The sequence below is a fragment of the Lissotriton helveticus genome, chromosome 4_1 (assembly GCF_964261635.1).
Source record: "Lissotriton helveticus chromosome 4_1, aLisHel1.1, whole genome shotgun sequence".
NCBI lineage: Eukaryota > Metazoa > Chordata > Amphibia > Caudata > Salamandridae > Lissotriton > Lissotriton helveticus.
In genome coordinates, this window is record NC_136063.1 from 1,251,827,285 (window position 1) to 1,251,841,083 (window position 13,799).

Consider the following 13,799-nt stretch of genomic DNA (forward strand, 5'->3'; position numbering starts at 1 on the left):
GCACGATATCCGCCCTCCTGGTGGTTACAGAGGAGCTTAAAAGCACACATGACCAAGGTGGCTCAGCCGCGGTTTTGCTCTTGGATCGGAGCGCTGCTTATGATACTGAAGATCACGTCATACTGTAGAGCAGGTTCAGGCAGGTGAGGATCCAGGACAAATCACTGGAGTGGTTCACATACTTTTTTAAAAGGTAGATCCGTCCAAGTCATGGAATCTATGTGTTTTTCCGACACTATGTCATCGGTATGTGGAGTGCCACAGGGCTCATCACTTAGCCCTACTCTATTTAATATTTACATGCGGCAACTGGCAGAAATTGTACAGGAGTTCAGCCCGTCCATATTTTCCTATGCAGACGACACACTGCTGGTGGTCTCCTTTGACAATGGCGCGAATCTAGAACAACAACAGCTGGCACATTCTTTGGAAAAAGTGGCTAAATGGATGACCAACTGCTGCCTGAAACTAAATGGTGATAAGACAGAGCTGATGATTCTAGGGAACAATGTTGTCCCCAGGCTTCTGCCTAGTTGGACAAGTAGTATGGGTAACTCTCCAGTCCCCAATATTTCTATTGGGAACTTGGGAATATGGATGGACAGAGCACCGACAATGGACGAACAAGCAAAAAAAGCTGGAGGTCACTTGTTTTGGACTACTTTGAATGATCCGGAAGGTCCTGGAACTGACTCCGAAGCATTTAAGGAAAATGGTAATCCAATCCATGGTGGTCTCCCGCTTAGATTATGTTAACTCCCTTTACCTAGGTTTTTTAATTTTTTTTATATTTTATTTAAGCCGGTCAGGTATATTATACAATTTCCACGTTACACACACACAGTCGTTAGACAGTAAATTAGTGGTCCACAGCATTTACAGAGATCATTCCTTACAGGTGTGGCAGATAGTCAGATCAGTCACAGCCACAACAAATACCGCTTAAATAGAATCCAGCAATTGTTCATTTGGATGTACATTTTCAATCAACAGGGTATTATAGCATACATTTATCGTCCAATAAGAGATCAATATAGCATTTCAGTCATCATTTTGCATGGCCATTAAATATTGCATTAGTGGGTCCCAAAAATCTTTCGGACGGGAGGCTTCTGGGATTTCTTCCGCATATGTGTCTAAGCTTTCCTTACAATAAGTCATATCTGTGAGCCAGTGCTCGCTCTTAGGCGCTTGTTTGCTACCCCATTTCATAGCTATTCTTCTCTTAGCTAAGAGTAGTGCCACCGCTAGAAATTGTGTATGCGGATTTGCCTAATTTTATGGGTTCCCAGTAAACAGATCTAAGATAGATTTGGAATGTCTTCTGCAAGCATTGTAGTGAGAATATTAGTAACCGAATACCAGTAAGTGTGAAGCTGTGGGCATGCCCAGGCCAAATGTAAAAAGTCAGCTTGTGGTGCCTTGCATCTTGTACATAAATCATTGTCTCGAAGACCGTATTTGTGGAGTTGGAATGGCGTATAATATCCTAGTTGTAGGAATTTAAAATGTATGATACGCAAGTTGCAGTTGGACATGAGTATTTGGGTGAGGGCGCAAATATAACTCCAGTCTTCAGTGGAAATTGTAGTTCCTAGTGTATCTTCCCAACGTTGCAGAGCTTGTTCTTGCTCTCGATATTGTTCTTGCTGAGCTGCGTTATATAGGTTGGTCACTAATCTTTGACGTGTAGGTGCAGTTAGAAGTATTTGGAGTGCAGAGTGTGTCGGTGGTTCATCGGGGAACGAGGGGTAAAGATCCTTCACTGCTGCACACAGTCTAAGATATGCAAATATTTGTAGGGATGCGCGGTGTGGTGTTAATGAGGGATCGGTTTGTGATATAAACTGGTCTCCAGGGAAAATCCTCTTCATAGTATGCAATCCCATAGTTCTTAGGAGATTAAGCATTAGTTTTTCCTGTGTCACCGTTATGCGGGGTTGGTGCTGTAGAGGCAGCGCCGGTGCATATACGGGCAGTTTATGCGCACATTTCGTCAGCATATACCATCGAGACTTGGCTCCAAATTTACAACGAAAACGACGTTTTCTCATTGATTTACTTCAATTTATTTGATTTATTTATGTTCATTTTGAAACAAATTTCTTGGTGAAATAATCCATGATGTTTATAACAGACATAATAACCTTCTTATGTCGTGCGTACAATCAATGTATAATCCATTTTTCCATACACCCAATGCATTTCGGGTCAAACCAACAAACGTGACCCTTCGTCAGGGGTCTGTAAAGGAAAATCAGACAGGACCGGATTAGTCACTCTCTATCGTATAGGACTACACAATATTCACTGTAAGTCTACATCACTTTGCTATGACTCTATTCCACTAAAAACATGGTCTGTGCAATTATGTTACCAATCCACTCAAAGACTCTTAATAGTCAGGCCTGAATACACATGAGAACAAGATGGTCCATCACATAAAGCTACTAAACTCTAACTTCATGGCATGTTTCATCAGTTTCAAGGACTTACGTGAAGTAGGACGCCAAACGCGTCTCGAAGGGATTCTGAATGAAATTGACCGCGAACGATCGACGGTCCTGATAGGCAAACGGCTCAGTCACGTGCCCGCGGTCGCATCCAATCATGATGCGGCAAGCAGACCACGTGAGATGAGTAGACTGGCTTCACAACAAAGCGGATCACGGAACCACAATTGTATGAAATCCTATGTAGACAACAACATTTATGATTGCTAGAGCATGGTTTAAATGCAATGCGAATACGATGAAAACTAAAAGGTTACATTTGTGAATGAACTTAAAAACTCAACATTGCAAATATACGTTACCACTTAAATACGGGGTACAGGATGTTGCAAAAGACAATGCATGATAATCAGTCCCATTATAGAACCCAAGAATGTTCAATCCTATCGTTCAACCCCCATGGGTGGGCAGAGTTCAGTCTTTTGATCCAATAGTATTCCGCTCTCAATCGTTGTTTTATTGGATCCATGTCGGGGCGCTGTTGGATTACCTCGATCACCGTGAATTTTAACTGAGAGATTTGGTGATTCATCTCTTTCCAGTGTGTTGCCACTGATGATTTGAGATTATTGAGTCTGATGTTGCTCTTGTGTTCCGTGATCCGGATCTTGACCTTGCGCTCTGTTTGCCCTATGTATATTTTGCCACAAGGACATTTAATCAGGTACACACAATTCGCAGTGTCACACGTGCTCGAGTGTTGTAAGGCTATTGGAAAGCCTTTAGTAGGATGCATTAGCGTTTTTCCACACATAACGTTGTTGCAATGGGTGCAGTTAAAACACTTGGACATTCCTTTCCACGTTTTGATCTCCTTAGACGGAATATTCAAAAGTTCCTTCAAGTTTTTTGATCTTTGGTAGGCGAAAGTGATATGTTCACTATATAACCCCTTCAGATCTGGTTCTGTTTGGATCAAGTGCCAATGGTTCTTAATGATTCTCTTGATTTTCTCAGAGTCTGAAGAGAATTTTAGAACACACACTGTTTTTGATTCAATTTGTTTGATCTTCGGTGTCAACAAGTCTGTTCTTTTAAGTTTATCTACTTTCATTATGGCTTGTTTGACAAGCCATAATGAAAGTAGATAAACTTAAAAGAACAGACTTGTTGACACCGAAGATCAAACAAATTGAATCAAAAACAGTGTGTGTTCTAAAATTCTCTTCAGACTCTGAGAAAATCAAGAGAATCATTAAGAACCATTGGCACTTGATCCAAACAGAACCAGATCTGAAGGGGTTATATAGTGAACATATCACTTTCGCCTACCAAAGATCAAAAAACTTGAAGGAACTTTTGAATATTCCGTCTAAGGAGATCAAAACGTGGAAAGGAATGTCCAAGTGTTTTAACTGCACCCATTGCAACAACGTTATGTGTGGAAAAACGCTAATGCATCCTACTAAAGGCTTTCCAATAGCCTTACAACACTCGAGCACGTGTGACACTGCGAATTGTGTGTACCTGATTAAATGTCCTTGTGGCAAAATATACATAGGGCAAACAGAGCGCAAGGTCAAGATCCGGATCACGGAACACAAGAGCAACATCAGACTCAATAATCTCAAATCATCAGTGGCAACACACTGGAAAGAGATGAATCACCAAATCTCTCAGTTAAAATTCACGGTGATCGAGGTAATCCAACAGCGCCCCGACATGGATCCAATAAAACAACGATTGAGAGCGGAATACTATTGGATCAAAAGACTGAACTCTGCCCACCCATGGGGGTTGAACGATAGGATTGAACATTCTTGGGTTCTATAATGGGACTGATTTTCATGCATTGTCTTTTGCAACATCCTGTACCCCGTATTTAAGTGGTAACGTATATTTGCAATGTTGAGTTTTTAAGTTCATTCACAAATGTAACCTTTTAGTTTTCATCGTATTCGCATTGCATTTAAACCATGCTCTAGCAATCATAAATGTTGTTGTCTACATAGGATTTCATACAATTGTGGTTCCGTGATCCGCTTTGTTGTGAAGCCAGTCTACTCATCTCACGTGGTCTGCTTGCCGCATCATGATTGGATGCGACCGCGGGCACGTGACTGAGCCGTTTGCCTATCAGGACCGTCGATCGTTCGCGGTCAATTTCATTCAGAATCCCTTCGAGACGCGTTTGGCGTCCTACTTCACGTAAGTCCTTGAAACTGATGAAACATGCCATGAAGTTAGAGTTTAGTAGCTTTATGTGATGGACCATCTTGTTCTCATGTGTATTCAGGCCTGACTATTAAGAGTCTTTGAGTGGATTGGTAACATAATTGCACAGACCATGTTTTTAGTGGAATAGAGTCATAGCAAAGTGATGTAGACTTACAGTGAATATTGTGTAGTCCTATACGATAGAGAGTGACTAATCCGGTCCTGTCTGATTTTCCTTTACAGACCCCTGACGAAGGGTCACGTTTGTTGGTTTGACCCGAAATGCATTGGGTGTATGGAAAAATGGATTATACATTGATTGTACGCACGACATAAGAAGGTTATTATGTCTGTTATAAACATCATGGATTATTTCACCAAGAAATTTGTTTCAAAATGAACATAAATAAATCAAATAAATTGAAGTAAATCAATGAGAAAACGTCGTTTTCGTTGTAAATTTGGAGCCAAGTCTCGAGGCTAGTTCACTAACCTCCACATTCACTTGTTATATTGGGCACGTTTTTTGACTACGTGCGACGACTGAGGCACCAACCTCCAGAATCATAAAAACGGATAAACTCCAGAGAAACAGAGTGCTTAGGATAACAGTCTTCCTGTCAGCATATACCATGCCATTGATGTGCAATATACGGGATTCATTTCTGCTTTAGGGGTGGTGTGTCGCAGCTCTAGGAAATGCGCAATTAGAGGGGTCGGATGCACACTCTCATATTCGACTGCTAAACGACTACAAACAATGCAGAACGCATCAGCTAGGCTTCTTTGTAAAACTCCAAACCACAAATCAGTAAGGAAGCACTTGAAACAGCTTAATTGGCTTCCTGTTGATGATAGGATCAAATTCAAGGCCCATTGCCTGACACTTAAAACAATAAACAACAGAGGTCCCCCTAAAATCAGAGGCCTGCTCCTGCCACATGTCCCAACTAGAAGTTTTATATCATCCCATGAACGCTTTCTTAGAACTGCAAGAATTAAGAGAGCAAGATGGAGTGGCAGACCTTTTACACATCTGGTCCCTAAGCTTTGGAATGCCCTGCCCCGCGAATTAAGACTGCTAGATGAGGAATCTAGTTTTAGGAAAAAACTGAAGATATGGCTATTTCCCGAGTAACCTAACAAGCATAGCTCCCCGCCGCAGCTTGACCTCCCAGTGCGGGGAAGCCTTCGGGCAGCCATGCGCTTTATAAAACCTCTAACTAACTGGTCTACGGGCTGGACTTAAGGGTCTTTGTAATAATGGACTCAAGGTCTTTATACAATAACTGTCCATTCTCCTAGACAATGAAACTGCACTTGCTCCATATCTTTTCTTTTCAAGCCCTTGTCTCTCTAGGTCGAGCATTCAAGACCTCTTGTATATACTTTAGTATACACTTATATGGGTATGTATTTTGTGGGCTCTGGAAATCAGCCCTAGGACTCGTCTGCTTCCGCTTAGGGACTTTTTTCTGGCAACTGACTATTTAACTTTCTTGATAGAAAACTACCAGCAGAGGTCAGTAAAATACCAGAATCACTTTAGCATTCTCTAGATTCCAGTCCAAAGAAATGGTCTTCCACGAGCACCCATAGACAATAATATTTTTTTCAAATCTTGTATTTTCAGTGATAGGACCACTGAAGGCCCTGATTTTATATTAAAAACAGAGCTTTGGACTATACCATTTCCCGCTGAAAGGCAATATTTCTCTCCATGTGTTCCCAGACCTGACATGTCACTCAGTTTGGAGCTTACTTTCCCTCCATGTTAAAGAACAGTAGATGTTTCAGCACCCAGGCTAATGTGCTGCATAGCTAAATACATATAAAGTCCCAAAGGCGAGACCGATTGCATTGCAAATGCTTGTCTAACCTGCCATTTAGCCGTTACCTAGCTCTACTACTACTTATACAGTGAAGTGAAAAGGAGAACGGCTACATTAACAGGAATTTTGGGGATTAGAGACAACATAATGATGACATTTTAGAAGCAGATACATAGATGATGTTCGGGTTACTTTGTATGACCCCCCCTTGAGGGCCCCCCGCTGGGTCACATTACCGCATTTCCTGGGGGAGATGATGGAGTTTGGGGAGGCTTCGGGCTTTAGTATGAACCTCCGTAAGTCACAGGCCCTCAACCTATCAGTTTTGCAAGAAACTATGGCATATTTAACACAGAAGTATCCACTCCAGTGGGCTATCCCATACTTAGGACTGCAATTGGCTCCGCCCACAGAGGAAATAAAAGCTATTATCAAGACTTATTAACACAGGTGCGGGCCGATCTGGCTCATTAGCGACCTTAGCACCTATCCTCCCTAGGATCCTCTTCTTCTTCCAGACTATTCCTTGGATACCCCCCACCAGGTATGATTGCCTCCTTATAGGGCCTACTACAACACTTTATTTGGGGAGGTAAACGCCCTTGCATGCGGAAACAGTTAATCTGGCGCCCACATGCAGAGGGAGGGTTTTGAGTCCTGAGCTTACTTCCTCACTATCAGGTGACAACGCCACTACCTGGTCGAATAGTCCAGGATGGAGTCAGAGAAACCGTGGTGGTTTATGGACCGGGCAATTGCCAGGATCTCATTAGGGAAGATAGCATTTTTGCCCTGTGCTCACAGACCCCAGAGTCTATATATATCCCCGGTAACTGGCCTGCTGCTTGGAGTCTGGGACAATCGGGCAATCAAAGGGGGGCTGTCCACGTTCCCCTCCCACTAACAGTGGTGGGCAATCTAGCGTTTGCCCCAAGCCTGGGGCCTTCCTGCCGGATCTGGCAGGAGACCGGTTGCCGTGCTATTGGGCACTTTTTCAATGAGGAAGGCCTCATTCCTTCTGATTATCTACAGAACAATTTTGCCATCCCCGAAGCTGAATGGTTCCATTACCTACATGTCAGACACTGGGTTATGCATTTCTCGGTTAGAAAGGGGGCTCAAAGACCACTGACGAAGTTTGAAACTAAACGACAACCACCTAGTCTCGGAACTATATGGATTGTTACTCCCTTCAATAACGGAGCATAGCTCTCCTGCACAACTCCAGTGGGAAGCTGAATTGGGGAGGCAGCTGACCAATAAAGAATGGCAAGATATATACTATAGAGCATGACGCTCAGCACATAAAACACTCAGTGTAGAAACAGCCACAAAAATCACCACTTATTGGTATCCGACACCAGTTAGACTCCATAGGGTTAACCCAGCCCACAGCAATGAATGCAGGCGACATAGTAGGGCTAAATGCAATCTTATTCACATTCTAGGGAAATGTCCTCAGCGGAGGTCATTTTGGGAATCCAGGTCTGGTTCGCCCTCTGACCCATGTTCGGCCAGGCTCCTGGCAGCAGTGGCAGAGAGCGTGAACACATAAGTGAACTCAATTATCAACATGTCTCTCCAGACAGCTATTGTACCTCAGGTTTGGAAGCAGGCCAAGATCCTAACACTCCTTAAAAAGCCTTCTTTGGACCCTCTTAGCCCAGCGAACTCCGGCCTATCTCCCTCCTTCCGGCTCTGGCCAAGGTATGTGAGAAGGTGTTCAATAAACAGCTCACAGAGTTTGTGGAAAGAGAGGCACTCCTGCACCCAGCTCAATCAGGGTTTCGAGCTTCTCATAGCACAGAGTTTGTTTTAGTGGAGGTGTCGGAGGCCATTCGGGAGAGCCTTGATGCCAGCGGGAGAGCGGCATTAATTTTGCTGGATCTCTCGGCGGCGTTCGACACGGTCCCACATGCACTTCTTCTGGCACAATTGGTGTGTCGGGAGCCGTCTGGGGTTGGCTTAGGTCTTTCCTGGAGGAGCGTGTTGAGCAGATTTGGCTCCCTCCATCCTCCTCCTCCCCTCAGTTAGTAACTACTGGAGTTCCGCAGGGTTCTTTCCTTAGCCCTCTATTTTTTAATATGTATGTCACTCCATTGATATATCTGGCAGAGGAGCTTGGGGCCAAGGTGAGGGCCTATGCGGATGATACCCAGCTGCTCTTTACCTGTGACAAAGTAACAGACTCTGTTTCAGTGGCGCAACATTGCTTAGCCTCCATTTTTAAATGGTTGGAGGATGCACAGCTCAAGTGCAATGAACAGAAGTCTGAGATTCTGTTATTTGGTAAATTCCCTCCTAATTTCTTAGAGCAGCTGTGGCCGTCTAACTTTCCACTGCCCTCCACCACAGGAAAACCCGTTATAAACCTGGGAGTATGGTTCGATGAAAGTCTCTCTTTCTCGACACATATCAAGAAATTGGCCGGCTGCCGTTTCGGCCTTCTCAAGACTCTAAGAAATGTTTTCCCTCTCATACCTCAGGCGGCGAGGGAAACAGTTACGTGTGCATTGATTCTGTTGCGGCTGGATCACGCCAATGCCTTTTATGCTGGCATTCCTGGCTACCGGTTGAAAAGGCTACAGGTGGTTCAGAATACGGCGGCCAGACTGCTATTGGGCATTTAGGCGAGGAACAGCGTTCACCATCAGCTGCGATCTCGCCACTGGCTCCCCGTGGTGGACAGTCTCGAATTTAAATCACTGATTCTGGCCCATCGTGCTCTCCACAGGTGCGGCCCTGTCTATCTGCAGAGATGCTTTTCTTTTTATGTCCCTGCGTGAGCCCTTCGATCCATGTCCTTTCGCTTTGCCCAGGTTCCTCGCTTCAAGTATCTGAGGCTAGGGTGCAGCTCCTTTGCTGTGAAGGCCACTGCGGCCTGGAATGCCCTCCCCTTTGCCTTACGGTCTATTCAGGATCCAGCTGTGTTTAAAAGGAAATTGAAGACTCACTTCTTTACCTTATAGTCTCTCTCCACACCACTTTGGCATCGCGCCGGGACACTCATGAGTATCCGTGCGCGTTATAAATAGATGTAACATAACATAACATAACATGTTAAACATCGGCACCCATCTTCAGACTCAAACTCACCGGTTCCTGACCTACCCCATCTTGGGTCTCCTCAATGCCCTCATGTTTCCTCTCACGTCACATAGGTGACAACACCAGTATAGCATTGGTGGCAGCAACCCAGACCATTACGGCACGGTGGGGTATGGAAACAACACCCACACACTTGGGGTGGCTTCACTGCCTCCTGCAAGTTCTGAGCATTGAAAAGTTGGCCCTTCCCCTGTCAGCTCAAGATGACGCATACAGAACCCTGTGGCTACCTTACATAACCCTACAATCTCAGAAATTCAAGGAACTGATCTAACCACTCTACTTGAGATTACTTCGCTTGACGGCCCCAACACCTGTGCAAGACCAGGAGGCCTTACCTAAGTGAAGCATAGTTTCACGAATTTTGTCTTGTTTTTATGTACAGCTGTGGGTACCCAGGAAAGAGGGTGGGTGGATTGTGGTTGGGGGGTGGGGGAATGGTTGGTAAAATGTTACGCTTCACGGCGGAAATATAATTGCTAGCAATATTAACGCCACGCAAAACTCGCTTTTTGAGAATAGTAAATTGCTGTAACAAATACATTTTAACCAAAAAATCTCTTCATTTTCAGATCAAAAGGATGGCTATAGTCAGTGGAGCAACTATTGGTAGCTTTTCTTGCCGTGGCATAAGTACCTCTTCTTGAAAGGTGGGCAGGTCATCATAGAAGCAAAGCACCTGGGCATCAGGACTGGAATGTCTTGTCAGGATGAGTCCTATTCCAATCTATTTAGGGCTACAACGAAGGCTATCTTTGCAAAGGTAACACGGGGCCCTCCCATTGGTTTAGTCCATATTCTGGCAGGTCGTACATATTCTTCTCAAAGGAAATGCTGAAATCAAGGAAGTGGGATGCCTCATTTTATTCCAATTCCTGGGCAACAGGAACAAAGAATAGTTGCCCAATCAGCAGGAGCGCTACGATGCATCATTTCTGAAGTGCTCCAATCATTACATAGTACTCCTGTATTGGTCGGTACCAAGCAAGCCAAAAGGGAGCACACCCAAAACAAAAGACTGTCACTTATGTACTCTGGGCAGAAATCCTTCTGTTCATATCTTCACTTGCCAGTCTAATATTCAGTTCTGCCTGAAATAGGAAAAGCTGGTGGACCTGAGGAGGGGGGAGACACCCTGTACTAAATGCTAAAGCAAGAATGTTGCTAGGGGTACAGATAATCAACATAAAGACACCTGCCAGCTAACTACACGGATTCTCTTAGGTGTCTGCTGGGCGAAGCAGAGGCACACTCCTTTTTGCCATGTGTTTAGCCAATAAGGCACTCCCTCTGTCTCAGGCATATTTTTTTTTAATCCTACCAAAACTCAAATTTGGGGGGAAAACCCCAAACACCAGGAACATTGCAAAGGAATGCAAATAATGTGAGAAACCGTCAGCACTATTAACACTGCCTTTAATATAAAAGTATTTTTTGGGGCATGACTTGGTGTACCACCAGTACAGCAGGATGCATTCATTTGAAAGGAAATCTACTGTAACCACTTACTGTAAGAATGACCTCCCTGTGTCACTCACCGCATATACCTGTACACTCCATTGAAAAAGGCATTCCACTGTATTACAAGCGCCACTTAACTAGACTTTGCTACAATGAACCAACAACCTCCCTTAACCATCATAACAAAACAAGCCACCTAAAAGGAATATATCCACCAAAGGAAGACCTCATTGGAAAGGGTTCTGGACTACTACACAAACTGACACTTTTTGTCTCCAATTCATCATACTTATCAATTTGTGTGGGGTTTATGGTTCTCTCACTGCCACTACAATGTCTTATATAATGTGGCCTGCAACATGTGTACAGTAGTTTTGCCTCAAAATGAAGAAAAAAATAGGGCTTTACTTAAAAATACATTTTAGGTACAGCTTCTGCATAAACACAACCTTCTGTCTGGATTGCCATTCTTGCAAACATTCCACCAATAATTCCTTAAAAAATTCTGAAATAGATGCTTAAAAAATGCAAACATTCTGTGTGCAGAACTTCTATAGTAAATACTTCTTAACAAAAGAGACCACTGTACACTTCCTCCTTCTGCATATTGAAGAACTAGTAGAAAAAGAAAATGTTTAGTCTAAAGACAGAATTACTAAGTTCTTCACAAAGTGGCAGTTCTTAGGATGACCATCAGAACTTCTGCCATAGGCATGTACCTTGTCAGCCATCACCAAACAAAGAGCGGGCATAGGTGTAGCATAAAATGGAGGGCGAGGACTGTTCTTAGAAATAGTCATGGTATTGCCCACATTCCTGTGGCTGGAGAAAAGAGACACTTAAAGGAGGACAATGAAGACCGGGCCCCATTTGAAACTCCAGGAGGCCTTTTGCTAGCAAGGGCCTGTTGATTAGTCTTCAGGCCCCCTGCCATTTGGATGATGGCAGGGGCAAAGGGTAGGACTGGAGTATTGTTATGAGAGGTAAGGAAGTTTCTAGATCAGTGCTTGCTGAACTATTTAGAACACAATCTAATTTTTAGAATGGCAAACTTTCACCACTCACCTAGCTTTACAGGTAGAGTTTGCTTCTGACCCCTGTTTGAGCAGAAGCTGTAATGTAACTTCGAGGGAGGGTAGACGGATAGTCCCAACTTTGACACATGTGCAGCATCCGATTTTCTGTTTCTGCCGATCAATAGTCTCAGCCTCAGGTTGGGGTTGCAGCCTGCAGTGTCTTTGCCTCGCCAGTTGCGCACACCTCTTCAGGGACAGAGGGGCGGCTTCGCTACATAGACAATTTAGTGTCTTTACTTGCAAGCTATTACGGCTGAAGGCATGTAGGGCTGGTTCAGTCAGTCACATTTAAAGTGTGTGCTGGATTTGTAACTCACTCCTCCCTAGAACGAATGGCCAAATTACCTTTTTTTAACAAAGTTAATACAACAGGATACCAGTGGATAAGCTTGCTCGTGTTCCCAGTGATATGTGTACTTGGCGTGGTCCTATTTAGATCATGTTACAGCATATTTACCACAGATCTATTCTCACATCTTTCAATCTTTGGCGAGAACATTCCCACGATACAAATCATACTGTGGGAATGTTAGTGTAGAAGATGCAGAAATCATGTGTCGGTGGTTAATATGCTGTAATAGGATTATATAGAATAAATCCAGGACTGTCGCCACCCACCGAAAAAAACTAATAATCATCAGCAAGCGACCCACAGTTTGGGAAACACTTTTAGAGCTCGCCTGCCCTTTTGTCTGCCCCAGAGTGCTCCTTCTGTTGATCTGAGAACAGCCCGGTGCAGAAAGCTCATACCTTACTGTTCCAGTGTTGTAGGTACCCCAGTTTTATGACAGCCCCTGAGTTTCCTGCTACAAGCATTACTCTATACAAAGGCGGTGTCTGAAGAGCAGCCTGAGAATCCTGTGAATGCTCGCCAGCTACCGTGAGAGTAAAGTGAAGAAAGGGTTGTAGTGGATCCGCATTGCAGAGCTATGGTAGGCCGGGCTCCAAGACACCAGATGAGGCCTCGTATCCCCCGTCTATTCTGCAGTCACCAGAACGCTGTCTGACACCAATGATATTCTAAAATATTATGCTCACTTATGTAAAATAATTGCACAAACAATACTCACACGTGTTGATAACCACACTAAACAACTACTTTAAAAAAAAAGTGCCATTTGTTTCCATTTTGCTGCAAAACTTCTATATGCATGTTGCAGGACACTTTATCTGAGAAACTTGGCGGTATTGAGGAAACAATATCCAGCAAATAAATGGAGAAGCATGCTGAATGAGAGACAACTTATATACAGTTTACTTAATTTATGTGAAACACTCCAGAACTCGCAGGAGAGTAATGTTGGTGTTCAAAGGCCTGTCAAGAACGAAATGCCCTGCCGATTGGGGGATACATTACTTTACGGGGATATAAGTGTTATGACGGTTAAGGGAGGTTGTTGGTTCAAGGTGGAAAAGACCAGTAAAGTGGTGTTTGTAATTCAATGGCAAACCCTTCCAATGACACGTTGCACTTTCCTGTGGCAAAACACACAATTACCCAATGAAATAGATCTAGGAATTGTATTAAGTGATTTTTTTTTACCTCGTCTCGAGCAACAAGCGTTATACATGCACCTTGTTTATAGCATTCCATTGCTATACATTTCCCAATGCCACTGGAACCGCCAGTCACCTGCAGAACACAAAGAAAG

The 13,799-nt window shown here is 43.8% G+C and overlaps 1 protein-coding gene across 1 annotated transcript in view; it reads right to left on the reverse strand.

Moving 5' to 3' along the window:
- The window catches only part of KDSR (3-ketodihydrosphingosine reductase), a 332,881-nt gene that overhangs the window by 302,191 nt on the left and 16,891 nt on the right, over window positions 1-13,799 (reverse strand). Inside the window, exon 2 of the mRNA XM_078687801.1 lies at window positions 13,691-13,780. Within this exon, the coding sequence (XP_078543927.1) occupies window positions 13,691-13,780 (90 nt within the window). The remainder of the gene's footprint in view (window positions 1-13,690; window positions 13,781-13,799) is intronic.